General features: G+C 39.7%; 3 protein-coding genes across 3 annotated transcripts in view; all 3 read left to right on the top strand.

Moving 5' to 3' along the window:
* Window positions 1-1,417: 1,417 nt before the first annotated feature.
* Window positions 1,418-8,808, top strand: LOC148413833 (uncharacterized). Its single transcript, XM_088432254.1, has 7 exons — window positions 1,418-1,826; window positions 2,005-3,592; window positions 4,473-4,501; window positions 5,137-5,265; window positions 5,820-5,889; window positions 6,015-6,122; window positions 7,222-8,808. The coding sequence occupies exons 1-7, from the start codon at window positions 1,723-1,725 to the stop codon at window positions 7,774-7,776; spliced, it is 2,583 nt and encodes an 860-aa protein (XP_088288380.1). The 5' UTR covers window positions 1,418-1,722; the 3' UTR covers window positions 7,777-8,808.
* A 763-nt stretch (window positions 8,809-9,571) lies between these two features.
* rom1b (retinal outer segment membrane protein 1b) lies at window positions 9,572-15,824 on the top strand. Its single transcript, XM_088431808.1, has 5 exons — window positions 9,572-10,334; window positions 11,522-11,764; window positions 13,277-13,464; window positions 14,113-14,359; window positions 15,202-15,824. Exons 1-5 carry the CDS (start codon window positions 10,185-10,187, stop codon window positions 15,427-15,429), a joined length of 1,056 nt encoding a protein of 351 aa, XP_088287934.1. The 5' UTR covers window positions 9,572-10,184; the 3' UTR covers window positions 15,430-15,824.
* A 1,102-nt stretch (window positions 15,825-16,926) lies between these two features.
* The window catches only part of ccdc88b (coiled-coil and HOOK domain protein 88B), a 48,989-nt gene continuing 47,156 nt past the window's right edge, over window positions 16,927-18,759 (top strand). Inside the window, exon 1 of the mRNA XM_088432300.1 lies at window positions 16,927-17,073. Within this exon, the coding sequence (XP_088288426.1) occupies window positions 17,014-17,073 (60 nt within the window). The 5' untranslated portion in view covers window positions 16,927-17,013. The remainder of the gene's footprint in view (window positions 17,074-18,759) is intronic.

Below are 18,759 nucleotides of genomic sequence, written 5' to 3' on the forward strand. Positions count from 1 at the left end.
TTCTTTGTTTGCATGTTCTCCTAGAGCCTGCATGGGTTCTCTCTGGACTTGCTCCCACACTCCAAAAACATGCATGGCAGGTGTATTGGACATCCTAAATACCGTACTACCTTTAGATGGGTTTGAGTGCGTGGATGGTTGTTCGTCTATGTATGCCCTGCAATTGGCTGGTAACCAGTTCAGGGTGTCCCCTGTCTACTATTCCAAGTCTGCGACCCTTGTGAGGATAAGCGGCTCTAGAAAATGGGTGGATGAATGTTTTAATCTTGGTGTTTGTTTTTTTTGGACTTGTTTTTTTGTAATTTTGCTTCCATTTCGTTTTTGTGATTGCATCTTTTTTTAGTTGAGATTATTTCATGTGTTTGTAATATTTGTTTGCAGTTTTGGGGGGGGTGTTGGCCTCTTTCCTGTGTTTGTCGCGATTTGCTGAATGCAGTGCATTTTCCTGTGTCAGCCACCATAAGTCCGGACAAAACATCTTCATTTACATAACTGCCCTCATGATTCACTGCCCAGGGGCAGGGATCAAATAGATCTACTGTATGGTTTCAGTCCCACCCCAATGAACAGATTGATGAGTTGGCTGTTAAACAGGATGTAGTCAATCCACACATTTATGTGACAACCAAGCAAAACAAATGTCTTATTCTGATTAACTTGCTAATAAGGTATTTATGAAAGAGTCAAAGCTGTTTGGCTGTGCAATAAACATGTAAGCACAACTTTTCAATAATTGTGTATATCCATTATGGTCATACTGTTCTCGTTGCAAAATACCCTTCAATTTATGGGTCACCCCCCTCTATGAAATTTCAAATAATCAATGCACAAAATACACAACTATGCACTTATACAAAATGTAATGAAATCTAAAAAAAACACTCACTTGAATGATGAGTGTTGACACACAGTTTGAATGGCTATCAGGTTTAAGTTTCCGCACTGTGAATTAATTGATTGTAATGAGTGTTGATATACAGTATATATTTTTAAGTGGTCGTATCCGAATTGTCCTCCCTTTTTGGAATGAGTGTTACATATTATGACAGCCGAATATGTCCTACTTTGAGTTATATTCCAAATCCATTACATCCATCTTTCTTTGCAAAATTTGTTACAGTGTTGCATGGCAATAAAGGGGCAGCTCTCAACAAAAATAGCAAGGTCTAAAAAAAATGAAACTTTGGTGTGCAGTTCCAAGTAATAAATATGTTAGTAAAAGCAAATTGGATGAGTCTGATTATTGAACCCCAGTATAGATAATTTTTCCAAAAGTCAAACTTCGATTAACTCTTCAATTGAGCGCCCTCTTTTAGCCAATCCAATAAGCTCCCGGTTACATCAGACCTGATGTAAAATCAAATCACCATGCATGAGAGGATTCCAGCCTGCATGCTCAAAAGCTGTTAGTGCATTCCTCTGCAGTCAGAAGATAGAGACAAGCCTATCTACAGTAGGTAAACAGCCAATCTAAAGAATAGGGTATTTACTAAAACACCAATAGAGCTAGAGATTTAGGATTGGAACGCTCGGGGCTGTACAATCTGGTGTGAGAGAAACATTTTTAGAAGGCAAAGAGGTTGTTTTCTTACAGGGATAACTGTTACTTGTGAGAAACTGGAGCTTCAGAGCAGCAGAAGCACAAATCACCATCAGTGGCCTCTGTACAGTCAACGCAACCAAGACGACATCAATAGCCTATCGCCAGGGAAACAACAGGTAATGGAGAAGTTTTTTAGGCCCGTTCACAACCCATCGGAACCGGTGGAGATGAAAATGCGGAAACACCACCATCATCGCCATCGGCAAGAACTGGAGCCGCACAGGTAGGGTAAATCTGAAGGCATGATATAGAGTATATGATTATTGTTTGAGAAATAAGCTTGGAGACAGTCAAGGATATGATCAGCTGAACTGAGTTCCAACAAGGGTCCATCAAAATGATGTTTATAAATGAACTACGTATTGACCTTTAGCTCAGTTCAGAATGTGTTTGTCCCATAGGTTTACACTGTTTGATGATGCTGACAGAAATTCTGATGAAAACCAAAGCGAGCAACACGATAAGCATGGTCACTACCCTCAAAAAGACAGCCACCATCACCATCAAATGCATCAAACACCCCACACTGAAGAAGACGAAATACTTTACAACCACAACACTTCTGTTACTCAGTCCAGAGCTTCTTCCTCCTCCCTTTCCTCATCCTCTTCTTCAGTCTCCTCGTCATCCTGGTTCACGGAGGCAAGTGCAAACGATCCTTTCTCTCTCCGACACACTGAGCGTCCACAGCATTCTTTGTCCTGCTCCAATATTGCCGATCCACGCAGGGCTTTTCGGGAAGACAACAGCGGTGAGCCTATCGTTTTTGCCACTGTTATGCATGGCAGCAATGGCGGTGGTGTTGGTCCAATACATGTTAGTGCACAACAGAGAGGGAGGAGGGTTTTGTCGTCCCTTGATCGAAGTCATAGCAGAAGCGAGGAGGGTCTCCTGAAGGGTCACGAAGGCTACGATGGCAGAAAACAATCTAAGTCACCAAATGATGGCACTCTGTCCAAGACCTCTCGTTTGAATCGAAGCCTAACTTTCAGTGATGAAGACTTTCTCTTAGGAGATTCCATGGGCCCAAAGAGAGCAGTTTCATCCAGCCAGCTTCCCAGCAAAGGAATCCTGAAGAACAAGGAGCCTCATGCCGACATTCGCAAAGCCAAATCGATGGAGGTGATATCCCCAAGAGTTCCTCAACAACAGGATCCCAGTGCCAGGAGCCAAAAGCAGAAAGCAACTGCACAAGCTGAGACGGAGCGAGCGAGAGAAAACTTTGTACGGGGAAAGTTGCAATTTTCAGCTTTCCTGGATGAGATAACAAAACAGGTGATAAGTCCGTCGTATCTCTCTATACTCGGGGTGAACAAAACAGTTACCAGCAAGGCCTGTGCACCAGCTCAAACACTTGAACCAGTCAAACCTGAACTCCCACCTAAGAAGCATAGGAAGAGTTCTGGCCAAGATAGGGAACAGTATCCCAAACAACATAGCGGGCAGGACAAAAGCACTCGTAGCATCTCACGAAAAGACTCAGATGGCTCCAATCCGGACAAATTGACTTCATATGCGGTTAGGAACCACCAGGGTAGCCCGCCGCCTCATCGATATTCCTCCTCCTCCAATCGAACCGCTCACCATGGAAGAGGCAGTAAAGACAAGAGGCTGTCACCCATCGGGGGCTCCATGGCAGAAGACAGATATGCCAGATGTGGTTCTCACTTAAGCGACGGAATTAGCACCAGCCCTGAATTGAGCCAGCCCAAATTGCAGCACCAGCACAAGCAGCAAACCCAAGCCTTCTACAGTCCACACTCTCAGCACTTCCCTCAGCCACAAGCACACCACGTGCACACCAGTGGAAGCCAACACAGGCCAAACATCTCACCAACATCCTCAGTTCAGGGTGCAGGAATGGGCCTTGGATCAGAGTCTTCATCAAGTAAATCAGATTCATCCAGGACCCGAGATACAGGATCCACCACCACCAGTCCAAGCTCAGGACAGAGCGGGCGACATGCGGGGAGCTACAAACAGTTCAGAGTGAGTTCATTTCACTTTTTTCATTTCAGAAACATAAGGTTGCAGTCTTGTGGCATGACCAGTACAAGAATTTTCAATCCTCAATACTTTGCCACGATTTATTCATATTAACTGCATATTAAAATTTATATCTTAAATGTATTGTTTAGTTCATGAAACACTGACTGTAAATTACATGATAAAGAATGTTACACATACGCATGCATGCATGGTCAACGCTCAGTGAGGTGCTGGCCACCCCACAGAAAAATATCTGGCTACACCCTTAATCTCATGAGTCATACTTCTGCAAGAAAAAAATAAAAAAAAGGAAATCCCCTAGATAATTTACGGCAAATTATAAAATGGGGAGCTATTAAGTTAAAACTATAAGTGAGCAATGTAAGAGTTTGCGTTGTTAATGCTGGCAATATAACTTTACAAAATGTGCACTCTTTTACATAATATGTATATATGCATAGGAAAAAATTAATTGATTTGTAAGACTCAACTACTAGGGGGCAGCTCAGCCACAGTCGATAATAAATGAAGCAGTGACCCATCCCGAGTGCACATTGACTTGAACACATACTGAAATTATACCAGGTCAAAACAAAAATATTAGCTGCAATGTTTTCATGTTTCCTATTTTGTTTATCTCTTGAGTTTCTTTGAATCAGCCCTGGTTGCTAACATGCGTTAACTATTTTATATATTTCCTACATCCAACCATTTGTAGGGAGTCCCAGCCCTGGTTGCTAACATGCGTTAACTATTTTATATATTTCCTACATCCAACCATTTGTAGGGAGTGGAAGTAATTTACTGCAATCCAGCAAAGCACTTGTTTGTGTTACCTTATGTACAGTAACTTCATATTTTCTTCATCACACTTCTATAGGACAGACTGTGTGATGCTGAGCAGCTTCAGTAAGTATTTTTCTCTTTTTTTGTTATGATGAGTTGATGGCTAGGGTGGCTCGGTGGAAGAGTGGTCAGCATGTCTGCTTTACAGTTCAGAGTCATGAGTTCAAACCCAGCTCGCTCCGGTCTTCCTGTATGGAGTTTGCATGTTCTCCTTGAGAGCGTGTGGGTTCTCTCTGGGCACTTCGGCTTTCTCCCACACTCCCAAAAAACATGCATGGCAGGTGTATTGGACACTCTAAATTGTCCTAAGATGTGATTGAGTGCATGAGTGGTTGTTCATCTCTCTCTGCCCTGTGATTGGCTGGCTACCAGTCTAGGGTGTTCCCCACCTACTGCCTGTAACAGTAGGGATAGGCCACAGCAAGCCTGCGACCATATTGAGGATAAGCCGCTATAGAAAATAAATGGATGGATGGATGGAGTCGTTGGCTATATTGTAATAGTCAGAAATCTGTGTCCATAAAGAGCATTCATAACATTTTCAACTATGACATCTAATGATAAAAATGCAATCAGTCCCTTTATAGAGAAGCATTTTCCTCCAGCATGATTTAAAATGACTTTTCCTGGTAAACACAAAGATACACCTTCGAATGAAATGTAGAAAAACTGAATCTCCTATTGTCCTATGTATTCAGGGTGCTACAGGAGGAGAATACTGATCTTCACCAGAACTTGCTGCAGACCGTGGTCTGCATTGAAAGCCTGGAATTTGAGCTGCAGAGGACCAGGGATGAGCTAAGCAATGTCAAAGACAAATATAAAAGGTTTGGAATAATAAACTAACAAACACTTCAATACATGGAGGATTATCAATGTCATCAAACTATGTAAATAAACTCTGTAAGTGTCCAAGGGAGGGCAGATCTGTTATGTCATGCTAAAATCCCTGTCACGTGTGATGCAATGTGAGGCTCACTACAGCAGAGCAGTGCTTTGGGCGCGCACATTGATTCCATGAAGAGCCATAGCTCATGTCCACTGATGCTCAATCAATATCCTGCTATTCTCTGGCCTGACATAACTTTTGCTATTGATTCATTGATCCATGGAATACATGGAATAAGGCTAAACGGCATTACATGTGCCTGACACAAGACTGTGTAATGTCTACTACCTTTAGTCCTATTCAACACAAGTATCTGTACTTCTACTTCAGTACAGACTGAGTACTTCTGTTCTTGGTTAACTCCAGATACTGCTTCACACCCATATGATTGCGTCAGCAAATTACACTTGTGTGCAAAATGTTGCTGGAGTATAAGATGGAGCGCTAAGCGTGTTAAATAAAACCTATTTCTTGATTGTTTCTGAATTGCAGCCTACTGGAAACACACTCTCTTGGAAGCAGGCAGGATAATAATCTGCTGGGGGAGCACTTGCACATTGCGGTGAGAAAAACTACAAGGCAAGAATAACACAAGGGACCCTTTTCTTGCTTTTTGAAGCACCGCTTTGTCAAAGGAACCAGTTGCTCCCTCTTGAATGTGTGTTTTCTCTCTGAATGTGTGCACAGACGGAGGGTATAAGCAATGAAAGGAAGTACCTGCTCAATCGTGTGTCGCAGCTGAGTTCAGAGCTGGAGGATGCTCACAGGACCATAGCTGCGTTGGAGAACATCAATGTGAGCATGCTTCCCTCTAGTGGGCATAAGCAAAAAAAAAAAAAGCACACATGCTTATTTCGACTGCTTGCGGGTGTCACATTACCACGGATTTCGGCATTAGTGTCCGACTAACAGGGCAGCTAGTTTACGTTGCCATTGTACTGACAACTTTTTTTTTTCGCTGAAACACTGTGATCATTGCGCGTTTAATTCTAAGATCACTATATGGAGAAATGAAAGCCTTTTAAAGAACACTTTTCACTGTTAGCTTCAAACCTTTCTGGGTAAATTCTGGGTAAATCACGTGTGATGGTTCTGACTGTGGGTGTCAAAAAAAACAACAACAGATTAACCGTGATCAATTATTCACATTCATAGTTAAAGTGTATTTTAATCAGTTTTTAAGCATTTAGGACTAGTCTTAAATACAACAGAGGGTAAATGACTGAAGCCACTTTTTGTGTCGTTTTAAGATAACCTTTTGATTTGCCTCAGTTGGGGGGGGGGGGGGGGGGGGGTCTTAGAAACCTTTAATTGATATTACTGTAAAAAGAGATTAATTCGATAGATTATTAGATCAATTATTTACTGATCTTGATTCATTTTAGTTTTTTTTTTATCTTGACATCACTAGTTCTGACAATGTTATGTAAATAAATCTAACTTGGAGAGTTCAAATACCTTGTACATGGGGAAAAATGATATAGATAGCTAGATAGCTAGATAGATAGCTAGATAGCTAGATAGATAGATAGATAGATAGATAGATAGATAGATAGATAGATAGATAGCTAGCTAGCTAGATAGATAGATAGATAGATAGATAGATAGATAGATAGATAGATAGATAGATAGATAGATAGATAGATAGATAGATAGATAGATAGATAGATAGATAGATAGATAGAGATAAGATTTTGCTGATTAATATATATTCCAAAAAACACAATAGGAATCAAACGCTATATTTAAACTTAATTAGTAGGAGTGCATAGAAAATGTAATTGGAAAGAAATCTTTTACCTTGACTTTCCCTAAACTCTTAGAATGATAAATGAGTATAACAGGCATGCATTAAATGACATTTCCTAATCTGTGTCACCCATGTTTTACTCAGTTGCCATGCCTGATAAAGGATTTACTGGAGAAGCACTTTAAATCAATCGGGGCTGTACAGAAGATTCGGACACCTTCCACTATCAGCAGCCACTCTGCCAACTTTACACATGAACTCAAGTCACCTCAAAGTTCTAAATCGGAGGAAGCAGCACCCGACTGGTTAACAGAGTCGGACACCGCCACTGCTTTTGTCCCTTTCACACAGGAAGTGCCCAAAACAAGAGATCACATCTCCCTTCAAGATCCACTTGAGTCCAGCAACAGCCCGCCTTTCTCAATGGAGGACATTAGCACCAACATCTATCAAAAACTAGTAGCCAATTACACTACCAAATCACAAAACAATCAGCAGCAGTCCTACCTGGGTGTAAAATACACTGACAGCATTCTTAAGCCTCAGCAGCTCCACCACGCTGACCATGAGAAGGGAGAGGTATTGGTGTCGCTTTTGGAGCAGGATGCTGCGGATGTCACCTCCGTGTCTGCCCAGAAGATCCTAGATGAATTCATGCAGCAGTTGCAGACCCGTGAGAGGGTGGACGAAAGGAAGTAGCATGAGTTATGGGCTGAGAGAAGGAGTTGAGCAAAGTAGTAGAACAGCAGCAGCAACACAGGACATGTTAGTAATTAAATGTCATTGTGGGGAAATTACATAGCTGTGCAATCGTGTTTATGCCTCATCCATCGTAGAAATGTCAGTGAATTATATTGCAGTGTTAATTGTGTTATATTACTTTGACAATGTGTGTATTGTTTCATATAACTGAACAGAATCAGATACCTCACCTTAAGCAATTTTTATCAAGGTTCAGAATACTATAAATGACCAAAACACTATAGGATATTTGCAGATAATATAATGAGAATAATAATTACAATTATTAATATTTAGAGTTTAGTGTAGTTATTGTTCATTATTATAGAGTAGATTTGTGAAAAATGACTGATAGTTAATGAATTGGAAATGTAATTCAGTTTTTTTTATTACTGGTATGTTCATTCTAATGATGGGAAATGAACAAATATGAAAAATAAACAAACAAATAACTAAAAGCTGTTTACTGGTTTCAGGTGCTTTGCAGAAACTAGCGTGATAGACATCTCTGGACAGTAAAAACTGCCCATTCTTTTTCTTGAGATCTGCAAACAGAAGCAGAGCCAAAAACCTAAAAAGAAAAAGTTGTAAAGAATCTGAAACAAAGCAAACAAGCACATGTTAAAAGGCACACAATGGGGCTGGAAAAATGTTAGTCTTTCTAAAATGTGTATGAATACAATATATAAGTGTTATTTAGATTGCATGGATAAAGAAGAAAAAATGCATTTATGTAATCTCAATCTGTATCCTCTCCCTTATTCTGAATATTTTCAAAATCAATACACATTTCTCAGTTCAGCATGTAAAGTATATTGTGTTTTTGGTTTAAAATTAAAACTAGTTTTAATCATGTCATTTGCTAATTACCTATGCGCAGAAAAGATTTTGGTCAGACCAAGAAATCGCCATTTGATGACTTACAAGGGTTAACTTGAGTTTCTCTGTTTCAGGATTCATATTCCATTTAAATAAAAGTGCTTGATGTTCTCTTTAGTGTCATCTTCTTTCTGTCGATTATAAGAAACATAGGCAACAACCTGACTCCATTTTCACATTTGCAACTACAGTTTCTTGATTCTGTGCTCAGTAAATGCGGTTGTGTCTGTTCCAAAACAGAATCTTGACTTAGCCAAACTTGCATCACATGGAGGACCCATGGTCACGAGTTTTCACTGGCGCCTGACACTAACTAAAGTAGTCATAAATCCTTAAGTTATAACAACATTCTAATCCAATGAATCCTCCTCTACGATTGTACCTCACACTATCTATTCTCTGATAACATGAAAATCTGCCCAGTCAGGGATACTTAAGGGAAGGCCTCTCCCCAATAAATATAGTAATGTGCTGTCTCGTATGGCACAATCCACATATTGAAGATTTTATAACACATTCACTGCCAGCTGAGTAAAAATAAACCTTTAAGTCTATAGCCGGCAATGACAGACCAAAGTGATGTTTGTGAAGACGAAAATGTTGTTTCTGAGGGTCCCTGACTGACAGGGGCTCTAGAAATCAGGGACTAAACCCTACACATGACACCCTCAATGAGTTACTGTCATGTAGCTTGAGCAGCCACAGTGCATGATATAAATGTCAGGTGACTAAAGCTGTCATAATATTTCAATAGGCCCTCCCTTTCAAAGTGTCCATCAAAACAAGTTTGCTGATCAGACATTGGCCTGCTTTCTCATTGGCCCCTGGATCCTAATAGGATCCCAAGGACTCTGATGGGGGGGATTAGGGTTTCAAACTCTCCATTTTTTCATTCTCTGTGTCCTCCAACCATGGCTACGGCGGTTTAGGGGGACACCGCAAATGTAATATCTCACCAAGGCGGCATCTAACCTCAAAATCACAACAAGAGGAAATCCTTGATACCAGTCTCGAATGGTTGGGAGGTTGATCACGAAGTGACCGGTTACCAGCGAGGAAAACGTGTCATCTCCAGGATAAGGAATATCTTTTTTTTTTTTAAACAATTGTCAGAGACCTGTATATTTTCCTAACTTTTTGACTTAATCACTTTTTCCCATTTAAATTCATTACCAATGCGAGTTTGTTCTTTTGGATTACCAACTCAGATTGTTTGTCCTCTAGCATCCAAGGGATCTATCTGCTTATCCTTTCCAACTGGAACAACTTAAGCGAGCTCAACCTGCTAATAACTCACCAGTGTAGGCCCGCTTTGACTGCTGGATTACAAAACTCTTTCTGAGTGCTTTCCATTTTCATGCAGCTGGCCAACTCTGGATTCACAGACCGTTGCAGAGCACAATTCTCCTTTCCTCATCCTTACAGACCTTCAGTTTTAGTCATCGTTCCTCTTGTGTTTGGAGCCTAGTGGGGCATAGTAAGAAGACATGGTGCTGCTGAAGATGAAGTTCACCCAGCAGAGGCGAGTGCGTCTGGCCCAGGGCCTGTGGCTCTTGTCGTGGATGGCCGTGTTGTGCGGGTCCTTCGTCTTTTCGCTGGGGGTCTACCTGAAGATAGAGCTGCTCCGAAGATCTGAGGTAGAGTTGGGCTGAAAAAAAACCCCGCACAGTTAGGGGGGATTAAACATACAGCAAGCATCTGAAAACATTGTACTGTATATAGAATCTTTCAAATTTTTTTTCTAAATTCATTCACTACTCCAGTTAAAATGGATTTTTAACTTATATATGAAGAAAACATGGATCTGTGACATCTATAGTCGTCAATGGTAGTGAATGATTTAACGTGAATGCCTCAACGGATTATGCAAAGGTGATGACCTCTCAAACCCAATGTGACCTCACTCCGACTTTGAACGCATGCATTAATAAGCAAGTGACAGCGCAGGACAGCTGCAGGCCATCACTGTGCGTCCTCTGCTACATTATTGAGCACCGGTGTGAGCACGGCTGCCGTAATCACTTAGTTGTGAAGCAAAGTGTTATTGATTTGGGCCAGGGATGCTTGAGAAGGAGCATTGAGTGACACACAAAGAATACATGCATGAGAACAACACTTCAAGAGTCTGAAGCTTTGGTGCCTAAAAGAATATCGATTCCCATTGTGATTTGCAAATTGTACTTGTTCAAGTTATTCCAATTCGATTTGGTTCAGTTGGGCCTGCGCAAAGGGGAAAAAACACAAATAATTATGAGTTTATGTGCAAGATGTTAACCATAAAAACGGATGAGCTTTTGGTTACAATGTTCTTTAAGCAAGTGGTTCTCAAATGGGGGTATGCGTGCTCCTGGGGGCGGGGGCGCATGAAATTAATTCAGGGGTATGTGAGATTTTAATAGTATTTCTATAGGTGTTATTAAACCTAACTGAATGCTTTATAATGCCATGACATTAACAGTGAATTTTTATTTTCAAATTAATTGCTAATTAATTGGAACATGAAACATTGCTAAATTGCATTATAGTGATTCCTTCATAAAGTGTTGTATGCTTTTATTTTGTTATGTTTTATATGGATGCACATTGTCATTAGTGTTGCAGATGAGCCAGGAATAAAAATTGATGGTACATAATCTATTATCTTTAATTGCCGACTAAAACGAGCCTGGACATACGACTACAATAGTTGATCTAAAGTATAATAAACCGGACAAGGATTGCATTTTGTTTTAAGCCACTTTTTTCACTGTCTCAGCAGTAATTGACTGAAAATAATCAACAATTGCAGTCAGAATGACTTTTAATATGTTCCTTGCTTGTGGAGGTGATGGACAACACAGAGATCCACGTGGTACCCAACATCTTGATGTTGGTGGGCCTGGCCTCTATCGGCACCAACTGGGTGGCCGGGCGAGTGTGCCAGGACTCCATGGACCCGAGCCGCTTCCCACGCTGGAAGGTTTTCCTGCTGGGTTGGTATGCTGTGGCCGCACTCATCTGTTGCCTGCTTCTCGCCGTGGTTGTGCTCAGCTATGCCCTGCAGGGACGCCTCGAAGAGTCTCTCAAGGTGAGCTTACGTATTAAGAGGGTTTTTTTTTTTTTTTTTTTAATGGTGCTGAGCAGGAGATCTCATTTTCAACCATAGCTCAGAGTGGCCCACTTTAGTTAGTAATTGTGGATATACAATTTTATTGTTATTGGTGTATCGAGGTAACACAATTTATCATTCCATCTAAAGGCATTCATGTTACATTCCATAAAATAAATGAACATAAAAATTACAATTGAATTTTCTCATTATCACGTTTGTTGTTTATTTAAAACAATTATGAGAACATAAATAGGTAAAATGGACAAATAGGGACAAATACAGTCTACTAAGATTTGGGTAAAAAGTAACACATTAATGGGTCATAAAAAGACTAACCCAATATTTAGGTCAATTCTACCTCACCTTGTGGGTTGCTTTAACCCGGTCCTCAAGGGCGAGTATCCTGCATGTTTTCTACGTTTCAATGATCAGCTCATTAGCAAGCTCAGCAGAAAGAAAGAAACTTGGAAAATATGCAGGATAGCGGCCCTTGAGGACCAAGTTTGGACACCCCTGCTTTACATAAACCAAACCATTTTTAAGGTTCTCTTGCACTCAAACATTTTTGGGGTTGTTATGTGCAAAGCAGTTCAGAAAGTTAGTTGGGTTATTTTCAAAGCAAGTTTTTTTTTAAATGTTGACAAGTACATGACATAAAATAGGGGTCATTCCATGTCAAATCACACATGTTTTAAATGTGCCTAATTTTTATTAAGAACTTTCTTATATCACATTATATTATGATTATTCTTATATGATGTCAAATGAAAGAATCCGAAGTTTGAGCCTACTAACTTCAACTTTTTATCGGATTTGACACTATATTTGTGAGTTTCAGGCAACCTAGAACATTTAATACACAACAAACAGGAAGACAATTAGGTCCTGGTCTGCTCTTCTCGCGAGAAAAACAATATTCGTAGCCCCTCCTCTTCTGTTTAAGGTAGGCCCATAATGGCAAAAACCTGTATCTATATATTCTGACCCTGTCTATCAGAATGTACACTCAAAACAATCATAGGTATATTTAGAGGTATTAATCCTTTAAAGGATGCTTGTTTTTTTTGTTTTTGTTTTTTTACATTTTGGAGGTCTATATCTAACAAATGTTTTGTGTTAGTGGGTTTCTCCACTGATATCATAATTGTGAATTTGACTATTTATTTAGAGAGTTTTGGAACCCCTACTTCAGGCCCCTTGTTGGCCATGTGGGCACAAGATAATGCGAATAAGCTATTTACTCCATTCATTTCATCTAAATTTTGAGCTAATAAAGCATTTAATAATATAAATACTGTCACTGTATCTCTATGTAATGTATACATCTAGTGCATTTTATTATGCAGTATAATGAAACCCAATTACTTAGTATAGTTTTAAAAGGAAGGCCCTTTTTTCTTATTTTATTTTACTTTCTTCTTTCCAGAAAGTAACAAAAAAACTTGATAAAAGTACCCATCCTTCATGGCTGCGTCTCCTTTATTTCAGGTTGGTTTGAGGAATGGAATCCGTTTCTACAAAGACACTGACGTTCCAGGCCGCTGTTTCCAGAAAGAAACCATTGATCGTCTGCAGATGGAGTTTCGTTGTTGCGGAAACACCAACTTCAAGGATTGGTTTGAAGTGCAGTGGGTTAGCAACAGATATCTGGACTACACTTCCAAGGATATCAAAGAGTAAGTACATGGTGGGAGGAATAAGACTAAAATTGATTGTTAAGGACAGATAAAAGAAAACACAGTTAAGTTCTTCATCTCCACGAGAGGAGTGGAAGCATCTAAAAAAGAAAAAGACTGTGCAGGAGAGGGCTATTATATATTTTATATAAACTAAATCATTGATGTCCACTCATAATGGGATAACTGCCACATAAGAAGCACTCAGATGCTACTAATAGCATCTTGTCTTCATGTGAAGGCAAAAAAATGACCTTTGTAGAATAAGTATTTTACACCTATGTTTTGTAATTATCATCACATGTCCACCACAATCTCATAAAAGGCAAAAAAAACAAAAACAAAAAAATGTCCAACTTATTATTGTCCAGCAATATCAGTTTGGTGTTTGCATGTAAAGGTAAATTGTCTGTTTGCAGTTAATTTTTCAGAAATGTGTGAATGCTTGACGAATGGATTTCTAACAGCATAACATTCACTTCATACAATGAATATCAAGTGCAATATAAAATCTAGTCTGAAACGGGCCAGCCTCACAGGAACCTCAATAAAGTCTTTAGCTTGTTTTTTTACCCAAAGGAAAATAACATTTCCTTGCTAGTCCTCTTCTGCGTCCCTTTTTACATTCTCCCTATTTCTCATCTCCAGTCGCATTCGCAGCAACATAGATGGGCGCTACCTGTTGGATGGCGTCCCATTCAGCTGCTGTAACCCCGCCTCCCCCCGGCCATGCCTGCAGTACCACCTGACAGACAACAGTGCTCACTACAACTATGAGTTCCAGAATGAGGATCTCAACCTGTACAATCGTGGCTGTAGGGAGGCTCTGATCGATTACTACATGGGCCTGATGAATTCAACCGGACCTGGTGTGCTATCAGTCATCTTGATACAGGTGGATAACACTGTCACTAGCCAGTCGACAATAGCCATATAGAAACTTTAATGGTACAAGATTTGAAGCAGAGCTGAAACAACTTCAATATGATTACATTTTATAGTTTGGAATCTCACTTTTGCGCTTGTAGGTCCAGTAGACGTTGTGTGAATAGTGACAAAAATGTACACATTAATGCAACAGAAAATACTGCAAAGTTAACCTGCAATCAGGTTAAAACATAGGGCTGGACAATTACTCAAGGTCATATATAAATTCAAGAAATAGTTTGATTTAGGTATATTGCTAGCTTAATGCAAACACTTAATGGAAAAATATGATTGACTAGCTGGCATTAGCATCACTGATGGGAATTTAACTCAAAATAACAAAAGTTCACACACAAGCGTTATACGAACACCTCAAGACATGTGAAATGACAATGCTGATGGCACATATTCTTTCTTATCTGTAAAAAATGAGTTACTGTAAATGAAAAAGTTGATCGCTTTCTTCTTCCACGCTTTTTATCTTCGTCATTCCCATCTGTGCACCACACCGCCCCTAAGAGGCCAAAGTGTCCCCAGCTGAAATGTATTGCTATTCTTTTGATTTTACTAATGCATTTCTTGATTATTTATTAATCAAATTATAGTTATAGTTGAGTTTTGGTAGCTGAAGAACGGCTAGATTTTGAAAATAGTCAAAAATAGTTTGGATTATCGACAACATTTCCTAGCTCTACTGAAATGGATGGATCGGTGTTTTCTTTTGGAGTCATTTATCTGTAAGTGTTCATATTTGGGTGATACATACCTCATGGCCCACTGTTCCTGTTTATTCTGCCTTCCCGTGTACAGATGTCGGTCCTGTTGAGCTTGCGCTACCTGCAGACTTCCGTTGAAGGGGCCATGGCTCAGGAGCAGCCAGACGGTGACAGCGAAGGTTTTCTTCTAGAGAAGGGAGTGAAGGAGACGTTGGAGGAAGCCAAAGTCAAACTCCTCCTCATGCTCAAGTTTGGCCAGGTTGATCCCAGTGCAGCTGAGAGCTCTCCTGACGCAGAAAAGGCCCCGCCATCTTGCAGCTAGAAGATGAGTGAATAAAATCAGAGGCGGAATAATGCTTGAAGTTGTCTAAATTTACTTGGTCGGCTGGGATCTGGCTGGTAGAACACCTTTTGGTTTTGAATCATTCGGCTTGATCAATGCTCCACCAATACCGGAACCAAAACCAGGCAACATAAATGGAAGGATCTTATGAAAGTGTGACCATCTACCATCTCTAGTTCATTTTGTTCCAACTGTATTAACATTAGTTAACATTTTCACTTTAATTTGACACTTTCAACTTGATGTCATAGTTCGTCCAGTGTGTAGTGTATTTATCATCACACAGCATTAGACTTCTTACTGAAATGCTTTGAAAACTGTTTGAAAAGTGGCAATGCACATCCAGTCAATTAAAGGTAGACATTTTTAACCGCTTTGTATTGTCTGCTTCTTCTTGTACATGGCACAATAGGAAACAAACAAAAAAGCTGTGGGTTATAAAACTGCAGTTGGATTAGGTTTGTATGTGTGCGTGTGCATGACTTGGGTGCCCTATATGAAGCTGTCATCTTGTCTATGCAGCTCAGAAACAATCGGATAATCCCGGGTGTACTTTATCCAAGAAGTGCTGCACAGGCACTATCTGTACACATGGCAACACAATCAGCCATACAGTAAATACAAGAGATGAATGTTTTTTTTTTTTAAACCAAAAGAAAAACAGATGAAAATGCAAATAGTAATAACAACAAGGCAATGGTCAATATTGTAACTTCTGATGTTCTAATTGTATGTTCCTTTCCTCTTAACTTTTTATTTTTTATTTTTATACCATAACGTTTTATTTTTCTAATGTATTTTTGCTGATTAGGTTATGATAGCTATTAGTGCTGTGTGATACTTGAGATTTGAATGTGTTGTGCATGGCCTCTTGTTTTGGATAAAACCTTGTTAATCAAAATTTACGGGAATAGAACCTGATTCTGTTTAACCACTGGAGGGCACCAACACATAATGAGTAAAAGCCGTTCAGATAATGAAGCAACAGTTGAAAAACTGCTATCAGACTGAACTGGCCTTGGGTGCCTTGAAAGACCCTTTATGAATGTAAATAATTGTAATATTCTTTCTTATCGCTGTAATTGTCTCAATTTTGTTTGATTTAGTGAAATTCAACGCCAACACATTATACATACAGAATTACATTGAAAAACAACAAAAAAAAGAATAAAGGTTTAGTTTATGGCACACATGAAGAAATGAGGTCTCATCATGGGATCTCAGCACATGATTTATCAAACCATCATATGACATGAGCCATTTGAATAATAAGAAACATGCTAGTGAAGAAAGAAGCCTGTTTGACACATGCAACATGAGACTTCAGACAATTCCGGTGTGGTTTTGCAATTGCAAAAAAAAAAAAAAAAAAAATTGCAAACTGGGCGTCACAGTCAGAGAGGAAGAAGAGGAGGAGGAAGGGAGGGGAAGGGCCTGACAAATGTCAAACGCCTTCACTTGACAGAAGATGGACTCTGTGAGAGTCACTACATTAAAGCACTGATATTATTTGTTAATCATCTGCCAGACTGCTGTAGTTCTTTCATCTATTGTGGCACTACAATGGACTCAAGTGTGATGGAGATAATAGAAGAATTCATGGAGAGTGCATTGGTGCACTGGGTATGTCATTTAACATTTATCACTCTCGCCCAAAGAAAAAGGTCTTCTTTCTTTTTGTAACGGTGTGCAGAAAGTGTAAAACTCTTACATGGCTTCAATAATATTTCCATGGGTTGTTGACCATTCACTCATAAATTTGAACAAGTTAAAATATGGGATTGATGGTTACTAAGTATATCAGTTCATTGTGTGCAGCAACATAAACAGCCCACTTCTCCTTTTTCGAAGCTTCCTTCGCCTCTTCATAACTGTTCTTTACCACTTCCGCGTCCTTGCCCGGCTTCTTATTTTGCTGTTTTGTTCAAAATAAGCCTGTTACTCTGTATTCAATGTGCCTCAGAAGCAACTGCAGGGGTTGTACATGATTAAAAAAAACAAAAAAATCAACTGTTTTCCACATGAGATGCAAATCTGCCTCAAGATTTTTTCTCCCTCTGCACATATGACGTAATAGGGTATTCATGGCACACAGGCACGTGCACAGATATTTCTGGGTGTTTAAGCCAAACAACAACAAGAAAAGCCCCCACTGACAAATTATTAATACAATTTCGAAAGAACAGAATAAACAAAAATGATCCAGGAATTAGTTGAGCTGCAACTCTGAGCAGTCTGTCCTTTTCTTTCTGCTTTAGCCGCCCATGGTTCAATGCAGAATTTTATTTTATTTTATTTATTTATTTTTTGCAATGAATTAAATAAATGTTCTTCATAAAATATAGGAGCAATTTACTGAATCACTCCTTAGCAGAAAATGGTGTTCATTATTTGACTGTTTCTGAAAATTAGCATTACACTAATAGTATACCATTACTGTGATTAATGAACATCACCAAACTGCCAGCAGACAATTCAGTTTGCCTTTCAATTCAAATCAGAAAAATATTTTTGGTAGACAACAGGCCAATTACATGCCAATAATTACTTAGTGATTATCCTTATATTAGTGTAATGTTTTCAGCGGCCTTTCATGCCTTTCAGGTATCAGAACACAACTAGGAGGGTAATGCTGTATATATATTTCTTTCTCTTTACACCTAATTGAATGAAGAAAAAAACTGGGCTCCACTGGTTGCATCTAAGACAAAAAAGTTGATACCAAAGAACCATTTGGGGTCTATCTGTGCACATATGCCCGATGATTCGTCCAATCTTTACACTTTGAGCACGGATGGCGTGAAAGGACGTCAGTGAGAACCCTACCAAGAAGTGCCATTGACGTGGAATGACATCACTGTTGTTTTTTTTTTTTTTTTTTTAACAGGAATGGTCAGCTCCGGTTTGATTATTAAACTGGGAAAATTAAACGAACGCTATTGTCAATCAGAACGCTCAAAATTGGAAGCCAGCTTGTCAGTATAAAAATGGCAAGTTTTAAAAGAGTTAAGATGAGCCACATGTCAAATTCTTCATTGCGCATCTTCCTTGAGGGGATTTTGCCAGTGCAATTACTCAGCAACATGGAAGCTCTACCCGCGGGTCATGCGGTGAATGGCGTGCACCAACTTGCTTCCCCCCTCGAGACCTCGGGCACATGGCCTCACCTCAGATGCCCAGCCACTTCCAGGTTGTGTCTCTGTTCACCAACAGTGCAGGTGGAAATAAACTTCATTATACCGGCATTTGCATTGGCAGGCCTTCTTAGCACAGCTCAAAACATTGGCTGCAGGCCTGTTTGGCTGCTTG

This window comes from Hippichthys cyanospilos, chromosome 13 (assembly GCF_059441005.1).
Source record: "Hippichthys cyanospilos isolate Australia breed blue-spotted pipefish chromosome 13, RoL_Hcya_1.0, whole genome shotgun sequence".
In the NCBI taxonomy this organism is placed as follows: Eukaryota; Metazoa; Chordata; class Actinopteri; order Syngnathiformes; family Syngnathidae; genus Hippichthys; species Hippichthys cyanospilos.

Excerpts from the sequence above, each read along its gene's own strand:
- LOC148413833 (XM_088432254.1), top strand. The coding sequence starts at position 1,723 with ATGGAGAAGTTTTTTAGGCCCGTTCACAACCCATCGGAACCGGTGGAG. Across the intron at positions 1,827-2,004 it reads CAAGAACTGGAGCCGCACAG|GTTTACACTGTTTGATGATG; the intron begins GTAGGGTAAATC and ends TTTGTCCCATAG. Across the intron at positions 5,266-5,819 it reads GTCAAAGACAAATATAAAAG|CCTACTGGAAACACACTCTC; the intron begins GTTTGGAATAAT and ends TCTGAATTGCAG.
- rom1b (XM_088431808.1), top strand. The coding sequence starts at position 10,185 with ATGGTGCTGCTGAAGATGAAGTTCACCCAGCAGAGGCGAGTGCGTCTG. Across the intron at positions 10,335-11,521 it reads AGCTGCTCCGAAGATCTGAG|GTGATGGACAACACAGAGAT; the intron begins GTAGAGTTGGGC and ends TTGCTTGTGGAG. Across the intron at positions 13,465-14,112 it reads ACTTCCAAGGATATCAAAGA|TCGCATTCGCAGCAACATAG; the intron begins GTAAGTACATGG and ends TCTCATCTCCAG.